This window comes from Centruroides sculpturatus, unplaced genomic scaffold, assembly GCF_000671375.1.
Source record: "Centruroides sculpturatus isolate CEXI.00-Female unplaced genomic scaffold, Cexi_2.0 scaffold1084, whole genome shotgun sequence".
Taxonomy (NCBI): Eukaryota; Metazoa; Arthropoda; class Arachnida; order Scorpiones; family Buthidae; genus Centruroides; species Centruroides sculpturatus.
In genome coordinates, this window is record NW_019385296.1 from 179,949 (window position 1) to 196,314 (window position 16,366).

General features: G+C 28.8%; 1 protein-coding gene across 3 annotated transcripts in view; it reads left to right on the forward strand.

Annotated features, from left to right (window-relative positions):
* Positions 1 to 16,366, forward strand: part of LOC111637286 (transcription elongation factor S-II-like) — a 48,507-nt gene that overhangs the window by 14,603 nt on the left and 17,538 nt on the right. Inside the window, exons 1-3 of one of the 3 annotated variants that reach the window (XM_023382761.1) lie at positions 6,289 to 6,366; positions 11,079 to 11,187; positions 12,560 to 12,799. In XM_023382761.1, coding sequence (XP_023238529.1) covers positions 11,094 to 11,187; positions 12,560 to 12,799 — 334 coding nt within the window. In that variant the 5' untranslated portion in view covers positions 6,289 to 6,366; positions 11,079 to 11,093. Of the gene's footprint in view, positions 1 to 6,288; positions 6,406 to 11,078; positions 11,188 to 12,559; positions 12,800 to 16,366 lie in introns of those variants that run through there. The other 2 variants (XM_023382760.1, XM_023382759.1) reach the window with 2 other exon arrangements.

The following is a 16,366-nucleotide window of genomic DNA, read 5'->3' on the forward strand; positions in this document are numbered from 1 at the left end:
ATTTTCTTCAGTGACAGCAGTTGATGGCCGTCCGCTGTGAGGGTCATCTTCCACACTCTCTCTGCCAGATTTAAAAAGGGCTGTCCATTTTTTTTAGTGAAACAGTGGTGTATGAAGGAGCAGACTCTCCCAAACTTCATCCATGTCAGCTTTGATTTGAGATGGGGTCAACCCTTTTATCGTCAGGTATTTTATGATCGCATGAGTCTCCGTCTTCTCGATTTTTGACAAAGCGTGTGCACACTGACTATCTGCTAAGCTGTTGTGGCAAAACTTTACAACAAATCAAGTGGAAAGTGGTATTGTATCTTTACAAAGATGGCTGAATTATTCCCGTCAAAAATTAAATTGATTGCAGCGTCGCATATAGGCATGGCCATGAACTTTCCGAACAGCCCTCATACATACTGGCAATTTTTTAAACTATATATATTAATTAATTTTATCTTTGTTCCACTGCTAGAGGACTATTTTAATTTTTTTGTATTGTATGGCAAACGGGTACCTACAATAAAAGATCGACTCTGCCATGGAATTGTTATTACCTCAACAATGTGTGAAGGGACCAAAAGAAATTGACTCATATTGTACATATAATCTCAAGAAATATAATTTTTTCTGACAAAATATCTTGATCCATCAAGAGATTTGATCTTCATTGGGCCACAGATGTCTGAATGAACTAGTTGTAATATATGATTTGAACTTGAAGATTCTTTTGAAAATGATAATCTTGTCTGTGTTCTTCCAATACAAGTTTCACAAGCCTCAGATTCTTCGGGAGAATTATCAAATTGCAAGCTAAGTACCATTTATTTTGTTTGTAATTTTTTCAGATTGCTGAAGTTTAGATGTCCAAGCATGTTATGTCATATCTGGATATCTTTTATTTTTGGATTAATTCCTTTTGAGTGACTTTTCTGGGCTACAGTAGCTAGAGAAGAACTTTCTGTAGGTTGTCTTAAACATAAAGCTCATTCCTTTTAATGTCTTGTGCCAAAATCTCTTTAGTTTTGGTATTTTCTAAGCTTTCATTTTTACCTGGGAATTTGAAAGTATAAGATCTCTGGGTACACTTACTGAGTGAAATTAAATTTCCTTGAAGGTCAGGTACAAATATTACATTTTCTAAAAGTAGTGTATCTTCTTTCAAATTAATTAAGGTTTTCAACAGAATCAAGCCCTTTCCAGCAGCTTGAGTTGTTTTATTGTTGGCCAGTTGCACTTTTTGTGGATTAATTTGTGTTGTTTTTATGAATTGCTTTTCATCTCCACATGTGTGCTGTTGCTCCACTATTGAAACACCATTCATCCTTTCTTAGTGTTTGAGATAAAGATTCACAAGATTCAAATGTAGTTGCTGTTGCTATTTTGTTAGGTTCTTTTGAAGATGTTTTATGTTTTTTCCTTTTGTTTCATCAACAATCAGAGGATTTTTGCCCTTGTTTGCCACAAGTATAACACTTGAAAGAGAATTTCTTCTTTTTCTTAGAGTTAAGTTGATCTTTGCCTTTATTTTCATTTGAGTGTTCTACAAAGGCTGTCTTCTTACTTGTTATATCTTCTTCCCTCTCACATTTCTTTTCCTCTTTTAGAAGTTTCACCTTTAATATGTTGAGTTCAGGAAGTTGATCTCTGCTTTCAATTACTACTGTAAAATTCTCATATCAGAAAGTCCTCAAAGGATCAGAATGGAAAGAAAGTCGATGGAAACGTGTCAATTTCTGCCAATGTATCAAGTGTTTCAAAGAAGACATCTAAATATTCCTTCATACTTTGATTCAGCTTCATTTTCATTTGAAGTAATTGTCTTGTAAGACTTACTTTCATAATTGATTCTCTTGGCTGATGTATTTTTTTTAGTTTGTCCCACACTTTCTTTGATGTGCTACATCTTTTTACATGAATTATTTCTAATGATTTTATGCTTAAAATAATTATTGCTAAAGCCTTTTGGTCTTTTTTGTTCCATTCTTCATCAGATTCATCTGTTGCTTCTTCAACATATTTCCAAGGTCATTTTGTATTAAAAGTATTTTCATTTGCATTTTCCAGCAATTATAATTGCCTTTTATCCAACTTTTCTATTCGAAACAATTGTATATTCATCTTGAAAATTGATTGGAGCTATTGGGTTATGACTTATTATTCTAGAAAAAGGCTTACCTTCACTTTGTTAGAATATTAATTTGATGATGATCTAGAAGTGTGGCCTGGGCCCATAACTTGTTAGATGAATTATTCAGGTTCTCTAGTTTTTGTAATATGCTTTATTACAAATTAGATAAAGATGAAACCAATAAATTGCATATAGTTAAATTACATAACAGAAACTTGCATTCACTGTCCGTTATCTGAGACAGAATTTTTGCAAAATAAAAGTTCATTAACCGATTTGGTCATTAACTACAGCATTCGTTAAACAGGTTCCACTGGTTAATTTCTGTAAGTTACTCGTTTTATGCGGTGGATACGTTCTACAGAAAAGCGCATATAAAAAATTTGCATAAAAAAAGACTTTACTTGCCTTGAAAAAGTAGGGATACGTTCCGTAATTTTCTAAAATCGCATAAAAGCAAAACGAGTTGGTAAAATTATTTAAAGCTACTTTCTGATATCAAAAACGACTTCCAATAGTTTTTTTTAATTAATATATTTTATTATATATACGTTTAATTAAGTCAGGGGGTCGGAAATCGCAATAAAAATTTGAATTTTTTAAAAATATTTAAAAATATACGGCCACTAGTATTCACCCTACTTTAAACCCTTGTCCTCTTGCAACGTCTATGAAAATGCCCCGGGAAATCCAACTCCAGCTGTGTTCAAGGTCATCCAGCTGTGTAAACAATGACTTATCTGTGTTAAATTTCACAGAAGGGTGAGACAAAGGAAGTTAAACTTTGAAGCTTTTTCTTCAAAATTAACGCATTTCTTTCGTTTTTTTTCAGTTTTAAGTATTTTTTATATTTAATTATATTTATATCAAAAATTGCTAGGAACTAAAGCGATTAAGGTAGATCTAGCTGTCCTTTACATCCATAAACGTTATATGTCAGTGGAACAAATGGAGTGAGCTTTGAGCGTTCCATGATTTTTGGAGACTGTCTATACGCGGGCTTCCTAAACAAGCCTATATGTATGTTTGTCCAAGAAATTTTTAGATGAAATACAAACCGCACAACTTCAAAATCGCATAAAAATAATCCGCATAAAAAGAGACCTTACAGTACTTTGATTCTTATTGATCATATATGTACTTTCCTTCACATCTGTTTGACAAAACTATATAGAGATATAACATTAATTTCATTATGTGATTTCTGTTTCAGTAGTATTCAATTAAATGATTTCATTTGAGACAGGTTTTGATTTAGCAAAACTCTTCAAATAATAGTTTATTTTGGCAACTGTTTTGAGCAGACACACATTTTATTAGGTTTACTTTTAGTGGAAATTCATTTAATGGACTTCTATTAAATGTTTAACCCATTTTCATGAGTATTATTAGGCAGTATACAATTTTATTACTGGTATGTTTCACTTCAGTTAATTAATAAAAAAAAACTTATTAGTAGAGTGCATTCTGTAAAGTTAATTATATTATAATTTTGTTGATATGTATATGTGTGTCAAAATAATGACCTGTTTTTAACTCATACAGTTGATATAAAGAAATGCTTCTTATATTTCATGAATTTGTGCTAAAATGTAATAAAATCAATTGTACTGTACATATGAGTATATCCAGTTTATGAATAATGCAAAAATATTGAATATTATAAATAATGTGAAACTAATACAATATTAATAATATAAGAAAATATTAATATTTAATTTTGATAGTAAAAATTAAGGAATTATGAAATTTATTTATTACAAAATAAATTGTTGAATTTTTCTGTGGCACTTTCAGTGTGCTTTGGATTACATTATAACATATAAATTGATATTATTTTGACTGTGCTTATTAGAAGAGTGTTTTATTTGCAGTGAAATTAGTCTGTAAGGATAAGTAGTTGGAAGAAAGTCTTGATATAAACAAATCACTACGAAAAATTGCAATGATTGGATTGAAGTTTGGATCTCTTATAGTGGCAAAATCATTCTATCAATACTAGGTATCTATTAAACCAGTGATTCTGAAAGTGGGCACTATTGTCCCATTGAGAGCAGTAGAAGACTCGAGCACTGAAAGGCAAGGGTTTGGTAGGGGTTTTCCAAATGAATTTTTGTTTTGAAACAAAAAAAAATATAAGAAATATATGCACTAAAAGGAGATGGTGGTCCAAAGTTTGTGAAACACTGCATTAAACTAATTATAAAAAAATATGATTACTAAATATAATTATTTTTTCAAGTACTTGCATGATACTTTTAAGATGTTATTGAGTATTTATTATGGCATATTTTAATGCAGAATATACTAACATATCTTATGTAATTTTTCAATATTAAATGAATTAATAACAGCAATTATTATTTGGTATTTAGTTAGCTTGTATAATTATTTATGTATGTTTAGATTTGTTGATGTAATGTATGAAAATATTTAAATGAAACAGTGCTTGATTAAATCACTATCTTTCATCTAACATTAGAAATATAAAATTATTATTGAGAGATAATTCAATAAATGAATGTGATCAAATTACAGATGAGTGTTAAGATAATTATATTAACTTTAATGGTTGTGTGGTGAAGCTATTTTAAAATATAATTTGATATAATTTTAAAATATAAGAAGCTTTTCAAATGCAAATAATTTTGATTACCGTAAATAAAAATAGTTTTATAATAATTCAAGAATCTAAATGCAAAAATAATATTTTTTCATCTGAAAAATAAAAATCAAAACCAAATTTCTTTTATTTAATACATAAGTGAATAAAATTTTTACTCATATTAAAATTATATTTGAGTGAATGTATCTGAAATGTTTATAATTCTTTTTCCTTTGTGTCTAGGAAATGTCATGAGGGTATGTAGAAGAAACATATACAACCACTTAAATCACTTAAAATATAAATTCTGGATTTTCAATTAAATTACTTGATTTATAGATTATTAAACAAGTTTAAAGGTGTTTTTTTGCTTGTAAAATTAATAAAATGGATTTTTCTTGGACCCGTTTTCTGCAATGTTCTATCAGACTTTATTTAAACTTATTTTTTTATTATGTTGTAAAAGATGTATGCAACAGTTTCACTTCTTTATATCAACAACACAATACAATATTTTGTACACTTTACTGTACATGTGTACATAAATTATGATATGCAATATAGATTATTATAGTGCTTGAAAATATTTTTATGCTGTTAACATAGACGATTGCTCCCAATACCACTTAATTAAAGTGAATGGCCATTCAGTAAGAGCTTTTTAAACAGTAAATTTGTGTGATAAGTCCTACTGAAATGTGTCACAAAACCAAATGTTACTGTAATTAAATTGTGCTTTGGAATGTATCCAAGTTTTCAATCTAACTTTCTTGACTACAAATAGACTTGTTAAGGAAGTTTTTATGCATTTAAATTTTCATTAATTTTAATTAAATATGCAATGTTATTTTATAACATTTTATGTTATAAAATGACATTGTTGATTGAAACATAAAAGCCTAGAGTCTATTCTTTAATGCATTAAAATAATTAAGTGATGTTATTTTAGTGTTTACATGATAATTTTAAATAGGTTGTTAATAAAAATAATTGTTAAAATGCAAAAATAATTTATGATAATTTTCTGAATGTTATAATAATAAATACATAAAGCACTTTATCTCATCAATTTATTTAATGTTACAATTGCAGATTTTTATGTTGATACTTTTGTTAAAAATTTCACAAAAAATTGATACTTTCACGTTTTTACTGGAGATTAACTTAACAAAAAACAAATTTTTGGTAGAAATTTTTTAAATTTGCATATCCTTAATTCTAGGATGCTAGAATTGAGGATATGCATCTAGGATTTTTTGATGCATCATGAGCTAAAAAATTGAATTTTTAAGATTTTATTTAGGAGGGGAAATTTTAAAATATTCAATTTTATTAAGGTTTGTTAAATAAAAAGTTAGAAAAAGGGGACAAATGCCATAAAATAGATAATGTTTGGCAGTTCTGCTTTCATGTTCTTATGCACATATCACTTTTCATTTTAATGCTGTATCATAATGTTCTTTTAAAATCATTTTAAATGTTAAAAAAGAGTTTAAATGCTCATTACCAATAAAGTTGATTTGAACTGGTGCAGTTGTGCAGTATAGCCAAAATATCTATTAATAGTGTATAACTCACTAAGTAGTCTGCTGGTGATAACTGCTGATTGTTGTTTTGAACTGAAATATTCCATTATGGACAGGTAAAAATGGGTTAAATGCATTTTTAGGATTGATATAAGGTACTTTACCATATTTTCTGACATTACAATTATCAAAAATTAAGAATTATATTTTTTATTGAATTTATATCTTTATTTTATTATTATATGTATAAATATCAATTGGCTTGTTTGGCATTAAAATAACAAATTATCATGTATTTTAAGTTGTACATTGTAATGTTTTTACAAAATTAGTATGCATTTAATATGCAAATATATATTGTTTTCTCATTTGCATAACTAATTATTGATATGCCCCTTCTTTATCAAGTAAAATTTGGGTAAATGGTAAAATTTTTCTAAAATGTTTAATTGAATTAAATGATTTAATGCTTATGACAAAATTTTAAAATATTATAAATTAATTTTTCCTATAAGTGAATTTTAAATATACTTCTTAATGTAGAAGGTATGGTTGCTATATGTTCAAATTCTGTGTGTAGCATCCTTGTAATGCAAAAAATAATTCTTGGTAGACGACCAAACAGCAATTGGTTAGGAAAACATTACGGTTTATTTAAAACAATTTTTTTTATTCAAATACATTTCGGGTTGGTTTATGTTTCCAACCCCTCTTCAGTTCTATTAAAAATACAAAATAAAGTAAGGTTCACGACATTTGGTAAATATGACGTATAAAGGGGGGCCCTTTTTTACGTCATATTTACTAATAACATAAAAAAAACATAAAAAACTTACATGTCATATAATGGTACATCTTAAAATTGTGTTACTATATTTTTATCACATTGGTGTATGACTATTCTCTATAATATGAAAAATGTATAGAACATTGCTGTTTAACACATCATTTATATAAAAAATAAAATACAGATTATTAATTTCAGAGTATCTATGAACACTTACATTTTCAGTTAATATGTATTATTCCTGACAAAAGATAAAATGGCAAAACTGGCAACTGGTGTTATCCGGTGTTCACAGAGTAACAGTATACCGACACGTAATGTTATTTAAACCATTCCTAACATTCTGTACAACGGGGTGTGCTTTTAAACAATCTTTAATGCGTGGAGGCACTCTCTATTAGTTTAAACCATTGGGGGGTCTATTGTTTTAAATAAACCGTAATGTATTCCTAACCAATTGCTGTCTGGTTGTCTACCAAGAATTATTTTTTGGATTACAAGGACGCTACACACATAATTTGAATTTTAAATGTTTATAAAAGTAGATATTTTTATGCTTTAATATAAAGCAGTTTTTAATTTCATTTGCCATAGCAGTTCCTTAAGAGATTAAAATTATTTATTTTTGTTATTGAACATTTTAAATAGAAAATAAACAAATGATGATAAATTAAATTGTAGAATTTTATTGGATGGTGATTATGTTTAAAAATTAAATTGAAGACAGTCTGTTGAAAAAAGGAATCACCATTTATTCACTTTCAATGTTCCATAGTACAAACTTTTGACAACTGACCTTTCTCTGTAGTGTACTTGACCATCAAAATTAAAACTTCTCTTACAAACAAAGAAAAAATATTTAATTAAAAACACAGATTTAAAAATTGGAACAGCCAAGTAGCCAGAGAAAGGTCAGTCATCAAAAGTTTGTATTCTGGAACATTGAAAGTGAATAAACAATGATTTCATTGCTATAAGTAATAGATATGTATATATCCATGGTTCCGTTTTCTTTATATTACTTTTAAAAAATCAATTTTTCAAAAATATTTCCTCAAAATTGATGAAACCTTTATGGGTTAATTGTACATAAATAACCACCGTTTTTTTGCCAGTCTCTGATTAAATGCGGTCCAGGCAAAAAAACGGTAGTTATTTATGTACAATTAACCCATAAAGGTTTCATCAATTTTGAGGAAATATTTTTGAAAAATTGATTTTTTAAAAATGATTTCATTTTCAACCGACTATGTCTTCAATTTAAAAATGATAATAATCTTTAACTTCTATTTTCCCGGCTGCTTGTATTCATAACAAGGGGAAGTATTGGAATCATGTCAAATTTGACCCTCCAAGATTTACTTATTTATTTATTTATTTATTTTTACACATAATCAGAAAAGTCTCAAAAGACAATGGAGATAAAGTGGAGAAGTAGCCTGAATATTAATAATAAAATATAAGTAACAACAGATGTCAAATACTAATAATAAAAGTAAGTCACACAAGTGTCTATCGACATTACAGAAAATATGTTACTTCACAAGTATTTTCAACAGTATATAACTCTTCTTCAGACAAAATGAAGATCAGAATGTTAGAATTCTAGAGATAGAACATTTTCAAATTGCTTCTTCTACACAAGCATGGAACATAAATAACAAATATAAAATTCTTCTTATGTAATTGGAAAATACACAAAAAAATACATTTTTCTTTTTCCTCTGACTTATGGATATTTTATATAGATAACTTCAAAGAAAAATTTTTTAAAACATTGTATCAACAATGAATAAAAAAGATTAAAGTTGAAAAAAGTAAAAACGAGATCAACTTGCAAAGAAAACTTTTATTTACATTATTAAACCTCCTAAATAAATAAAATCCTCCTGTAAATAAAAGTTTTCTTTGCAAGTTGATCTCCTTTTTACCTTTTTTAACTTTAATTTTTTTTATTCATTGTTGATACAATGTTTTAAAAATTTCTTTGAAGTTATAAAATATCCATAAGTCAGAGGAGAGAGAAAAATATATATTTTTTTTCATGTATTTTACAATTACGTAAGAAGAAAAGAAGTCTCCCTACTTCATAAACAACTGTTATGACCTATATATATATATATATATGGGTCATAACTATTTATATATATATATATATATATATATGGGTCATAACTGTTAATAGTTGTTTATGAAGTAGGGAGACTTCTTTATATATATATATGTAGCCAAGCAAGTTTTGATCCATTTGATTATGGAGCCAGTATGGTTTATCTACCAACCCTTTGCCTAGAATTCCACAATCAAGTGCTGCTACAGTAAGCAGAGGAACAGTAGTATCTCAAGGTGTAAGAGGATATGCTGGAGGATTTGGAAGAGAAGCACAACAGCTTATTGTGAACCTTTAGAGCATTGTTTTATTGAACTCCAACATAACATGGAACTAATTTCTACTAATCTGTTTACTTTGAAACCTATGCATACTCCAGTTCAGGTTACAATAACTGGTTTATTTGGACAATATAATGTTTTTCAGGGAAATAAATGGTGCACATATCTTGAAGGAGCAAAGCAAATAGCCTCAGAATGCATTCTAGTACAATTAGGTATATAGTTAGAAGGTTCTTATTTATGTTTTTGATGTTAAATCACATCAGTTAGAAAAAGACATGCACTATTATCAGTTATGTTTAGAATCCATTCTTCAAAAGTCTCCTGAAAAAAAGTATTTTGTTTAGTACATAAAATAGATTTAGTTCCAGAAGATCAAAGGGAATTGAATCTGATACTGAAAGTACAGTTAATATTGCAGTGAAATTCAGTTCTCCAGTTAATTGTCAGAGTTTGTGACAGATTACTATTTATATAATAATCAAATGCCAGTGAAGAAAATTACTTCCAAAAGTTCTAAAAGTATGTTTGACATATAAAACCTAATACAAATACAATGCCAAATAATTATGATGATGAACAAGTTTTAACACAACTGTGTTATTTAAGAACGTGGGATATTATAAGAATTTGATGAGAAGTTTAGTAAAGAGCAAATATCCAAGCAATCCTCGTGGAGTTAGTTATATATTGCAGTCTCTTGAATTTTCTAAAATGGAATGGCAAATTGGAAAAACCAAAGTATTTTTAAAAAGTTGTGTTCATAAACCTTTGGAAGATCAAAGAACAATACTTATTCGTTCTATTGCTATAATTATTAGTGTTGCAACGAATAGTATATTCGACCTCAGGCTGAATACCGAATATTCAGCCAGGAGCGTGGCCGAATAGCTGAATATTTGGCCATACTATTCGGCTTGATTAACGCATGTATGAAANTTTAGTTAGCTGAAGAGGGGCTGATGCCCGAAACGTTGATGTATGGAAAAAACGTTCTAACTAAATAAAAGATTCAACTAGCCCAGTGTTGAGAAAAACGTCACTTCATTGTGCCTGTACACAATAAGCAAATACAACACGGTTTCGACAACATCAACAAAATATAAAATTATAAAAATAAGTGTGATATACCATGACTATCACTATATATACTGTCAAAAGTACTTGTGAAGTAAACATATTTTCTGTGATGCTGATAGACAGTTGTGCGACTTATTATTAGCCTGAATATTCTAGTTTGTATTTAAAAAAACCAAATATTTAAATGTATTTATTTAATCTTAAGATGTAATATTTTATGCAAAATATCAGTTAAAGCAGAGGTGTATTCAGAGAGGGGCAGTGTGTTGTAAACCTCTCCTCAATTGAAAGACATATAGCAGTCATTTTTCTACCAATTTAATGAGACTAATTGATTGCTGTATGTCTTTCAATAATCGTATTTTGCAACTGTATATTAATTATTGTTGTTGATGTAACATAATAGTTGAATTTAATTAACTTAATTTGATGACAAACAGCTTCTAACTTATATTTGATAAATATTGAAAATGGACATAATCATATTACTATTTCTTCAGTTTTAATATTTTAATCAATAGAAATACATAAAATTATTTCATTTTGACTTATTAATTATTTTATATTTAGAAAACTAGAATTGGTATGACAGTTAATTCCCTTCGTAAGTCCAGCAATGATGAGGAAGTGATTTCATTGGCTAAAACATTGATTAAGACATGGAAAAAACTTCTCTCTGGTAAGTTAAATATCTACATTTAATTTTTATAGTGATGATAATTTAATTTATTCCTAGTATTTATCATTTTATTTTTTGTTATAATAAAACACTCTATATTGTTAAATAATTCAGTATTAAGATTCAAGATTTTTCAATGATATTTTTCAGAAATATTGGCCAAAAAATATGTGAATTTCAGTATTATATTAATTTTTATTATATTATATTAAAAATTAAATTTATTATACCTTTATTTTCATAGTTTTATTTTAACTTCAACAATTAAGAAATGCCTTATGTAGATAATTATTATAATAATATCTATAAGGATTGACCAATTGAAAAGTGGACAAGTGTCGTGTTTCATTGTGCAAAGTAGTAAATAGTGGGGCACCTTATGGGTGGGTAAGCTCAACATAGGTGAAGTGTGGTCTGCATTAAGTTTTTGTAGGAATAGATTTTATCTCCAATAATTAGCAGAGTAATGTTAAGTTTGTTACAGTGGATGCATTCAGAATTGAACAATGGGCAATAGTTTGCCTATACAATGAGTAGTCATTGACCATCCTTGCTTCTGGGAGGAGGTCAACGACTACTTTTGGTCGAATTAACTTCAATTCCCCCTTCTACAATAGTCCCTTCTTCCTATTGGACCCAGCATTTAGTGGCATTTAGTGAATATAAAAATTGTATAATACAAGATTATCAGCCAGCACATAATATGTTTTAAGTGGTTTAAATATTTGCTCTATTTTTCATGAAATTTGATTCATTGTTAGATTACCATTTGATATTCAGCTGTGAATGAAACAGTTTGTAATGACTAACATTAGAAAAATATCTAATATCTTAAAAATTTAATATATTGTATTTTCAATTGCTTGACCAATGAAATTGTGCCATTTTATAACACCCAAGTATCACAGTAAACATGACAATAGTAGTCAATAATCAATAAAATAAATTAATAAATTTCTAAAATAATCAATTTCTTTATATGTTTTCATTTTAATGTTTGTTATATTATAGTATTTGATTTAGATAACTACAAAGGTTATCCTACGTAAGGGTTTATCACACCGAGTGATCAATCTAACACATTTTAAATTAAAAATTATTCCTCTACTGTACACAATTTGACTAAATTTCTAAATGTGTTAGATTGTTCATTTGGTGTGATAAACCATTACATAAGATAACTTTTATAGTTTATATAAACCAAATAGTATAATACAATAGAAGGATTAGAAGTACAAAAAATATTAATGTTCGTTTTTATTTTTTTCCTGGGCAATGTCGGGTTTACCTGCTAGTTATTTTTAGAATACATATTCATTTAAATTTAATTTATAATAATACATTTTAAAATATAGATTAATTTAAATTATAGGTTCACCAAGTCCAAAAGGCGATGGATATGGTAATAATAAAGAAAAATCAGATTCTCCTCCAAGTAGCAGCAGTTCAGGCAGTCAAAAGAGTAGTCCTAGTGAATTCAGTCCTTCACAGAAGCTTTCATCAATTACATCTTCAAAATCACTTCCTAAACAAACTACCTTTCCTTCAGATACAAAAGACACAGTACGTTTGAAATGTCGAGAGATGCTATCTAATGCGTTAAAGGGAGATGGTAAGTTTGAGTCATTTTTTTTACTTTTAAATAATTAAATAAGAAATCTCTTAATAGTAATAATGAACAAAATTTACACTTGTTATCTGTATGATTTTATTATGAGTAATGGTTGAACCAAAATGTTGTGCCAAACACTGTATATGAAAAAAATAATAATAATTTTAAACTTTTAAATTATATTTGACCACGACTACTTTTTGCATTTTCTTTTTGCTATTGTAATTAAAGAACAAGATAAATATTTAAAAGTATTTTATTTTACTTATTTTTAATACAGGGTGCTCTGCTTGAAAGTACCCAATTTTAATTTTCCATAAAAAATGAATATATAAAAGCAACAAGTGGCGTCTGGTGAGAAACTTATCAAGTTTTATAGAGATTTTTTACAATGTTCAATGTTAACTCAGGATATTCTTCAATATTTTAATTTTTGAAGTTAGACTATTTACAAAAACATACTAATATTTTCAAGTCTATCATTAAATCCTTTTCACACAACCACAGAAGACACAGTTATATTGGTTAGAAGATAAAACTTCTTTAAAAGGCAAATAATAAAAGGTAAAAAATTTACAATGTTTAAAAATGATCAAATTCCAGCCTTTTATTGTAGGATCCGACGTTCTTTACATTAAAAACTTAAGAATCTTCTCGCCAACCATCAAGTCCTTTGCCAAATTTTATAACTGGTTCATCCCTCTAGTGGCAGTTACGAGTAAATCATTTTCATTTGCATAAATTCACAATGTTCAATGTTAATTCAGTATATTCTTCAATATTTTAATTTTTGAAGTTAGACTATTTACAAAATATATTAACATTTTTGAGTCTATCATTAAATCCTCTTCTGTGGTTGTGTGAAAAGGATTTAATGATAGACACAAAAATATTAATATGTTTTTGTAAATAGTCTAACTTCAGAAATTAAAAAATAGAGATTTTGTAGTAATGCAAAATGGCACAGAAGTTGAATTGTGTACGTTATTGTCCAGTCATTGCTTTGCCACAGGAGAAAGCACAGGTTGTGGTCTGGTATGCCTGATAGTGTGGCTGCCAAGATCTTTCAAGATTCCCCTTAGATTTCTTTCTGTGGGATTATGTGAAAGATATAGTTTATGCAACTTTGGTCAGAGACCTTCAGGATCTTTGGGAGCACATCACTGCAGCCATCACCACTGTGAAACAGGATATGCAGCGGTGTATATAGCAGAAAATTGTCTACCACCTTGATATTGTCACTATGACTGCTGGAATGCACATAGAGATGTGGTGATTTTTTTCAATGAAATTTGTAAAATCTTTGGTGAACCTTTCTTTAACTGTTAATTTCTTATAGTCAAATCAAATTGGGTACTTTCAAGCAAAAACCCTATATTTGGCATGATAATCTACTCATTCTAGTTTTAATCATATTTTATTACAGGAATTTTACATAGATTATATGTATAGATTTTATTTATTAAAGAATTTCAGAGTTGGCAGATAATTTGTTTAGTTTGTGATTTAAATTAGGTTTTTTTAATGTTACATTTTATAGATTTTTATTAAAATACAGTAGACCCCCCTAAAACGCGGGTTCATATGACGCGGATTCGTATATCGCAGTGAAAAAATTGCGACCATATTCATATAAAGACGCTAAAAGAGACTTGTAAAATGCGGTAAAACGTCATCGCCGACTCATATCGCGACAGGATTGGTTGAATCTGGACCAATAGTGGATGAGCAGTCTAACTACTTACACGCTACGGAGAGTTTAGGCGGGTAAGTTGCATTTACTATCGTCTGTACAGTATATAGGCCTAAATTAGGTACTGTAAGTCTAATACAGTACTGTAATTTTATACATTTCTTGTGGAAAAAACATTTCTTATTCAACGGTCACAAAAATTATTTCTATTAATGATGTCTCCAAAGTTCAACAAATTTTTCGCAGAAAAATAACTTATCAGAAAACGTGGCCGCCATTTGGTGCGCTGCTCTGCGGTGAAAACAAGCTTAAGCAATGGCGTGGTCGAACGGCGCACACTCAGTAAGTAATCCTACAATTTTTTGTTTATAGCATAGTTTATATAGATTATTCCCAAAAAATTATACGTGTTTTGGAAATGTTGAGTGAAATTAGTCCAGAATTGATTAATTTTATAGAAGAAAACCTTTTAAGCAGCCGTAGTCTGTAAACTGCACAATTGCTGGGTTGTGATTGGCTCATGTATTTGAGGATTCCTACAATGCGAAATTCTTATAAAGTGGAATGTATCTATTGCGTTATAGGGGGATCGACTGTATTATAACTTGCATAATCTGTTTAGAAAAATATATATACAATTTTATATATAATTAACCTGATAAATGTTATGAAGCAAACAATACAGCCAGATTCTTATCAGGCTACAATAAGTCTAATTAATTAATAAAATATTAAGCAGTTTATCTAGAGGTAGGTGGTTGAGCTTTTATTTTGTCTGAAATTTATTTATATCTGATTTTATTAAATTTAGCATGAAAACATCAGCCCTGAGCAGGATTCAAACCTGTCCTACCATGCAAATTTGTTGCTACTCATGCTACTCAAACCTCAATCCAATCTTTGATAACTTTGAGTAGCATAAGTTGCAGTTAGGGAATTCGATTCCGGTCCTTATTTTTAATCCTAAGATTTTGGGATTATACTTAGTCGATCCCGGGATTATTTCGGTATTGAGGGTTAATAAAAAATAGGAAAATCTTACAGAAATCAACAAATCAAAATTTAGACAAAAATCAATGTATTTTACAGTATACACCTAGCTAATTTAATCACTCTAACTAATCAGACTTAGAGTCAGACTAACCAGACTTAAAATTACTCAGTCTTCATGTTAAAGTTATTTTTTTTAAGCATCATCAAGATCTCTTTAAACTTACATAAATTGGAAAAATCTTTATGTAACAAACTATGCAAATAAACGTTGAAAATTAACAAAAATCTCTCTTAACATTGACTAAATAGACGACATTCATGTAACAACCTAGTAAGTAGGTAGTATAGTAAGTTTCTTAGCAAAAAGTATTTAAAAATAATATTAATCAGTCACATTTTTCTTAAATATAAAGAAAACTAATCTAATAGGAACATTCTAATTTGAATTGCTAAAATATGATCTGAGAAATAACAATTCATCCAGTGTCTCATCCCCAAGTCTGCTTCTCAATTTGTTGCACATATATGCAGCTGCTGAGAAAACGTGTTTAGGTTTGATGGAAGTTGGAGGAATCATTAGTAAATACTTATAAGCCTGCTCTAGTTATAGCTCTGAGGACACAGGGAGGTTGGAAGAAAACAGTCTGGTTGACACAGATTGGGATTGTAGGAGTAAAGGCTAGCAAACCAAATATGGCAGAAGTTAGGGACAGACCTTCCCGCCGCAGACTTCTCCACAGTATGAACTAGGGAATTAACTTTCCAACGGAACATCGTGAACGAACATCGTGGTCTTGTGCTATGTGGGCCTTGCTACCACTTCCTCCTCCAAATGGGTAAAAGGAAAACCCTCTACAACCGACGCAGGAGAATTTTTTCTG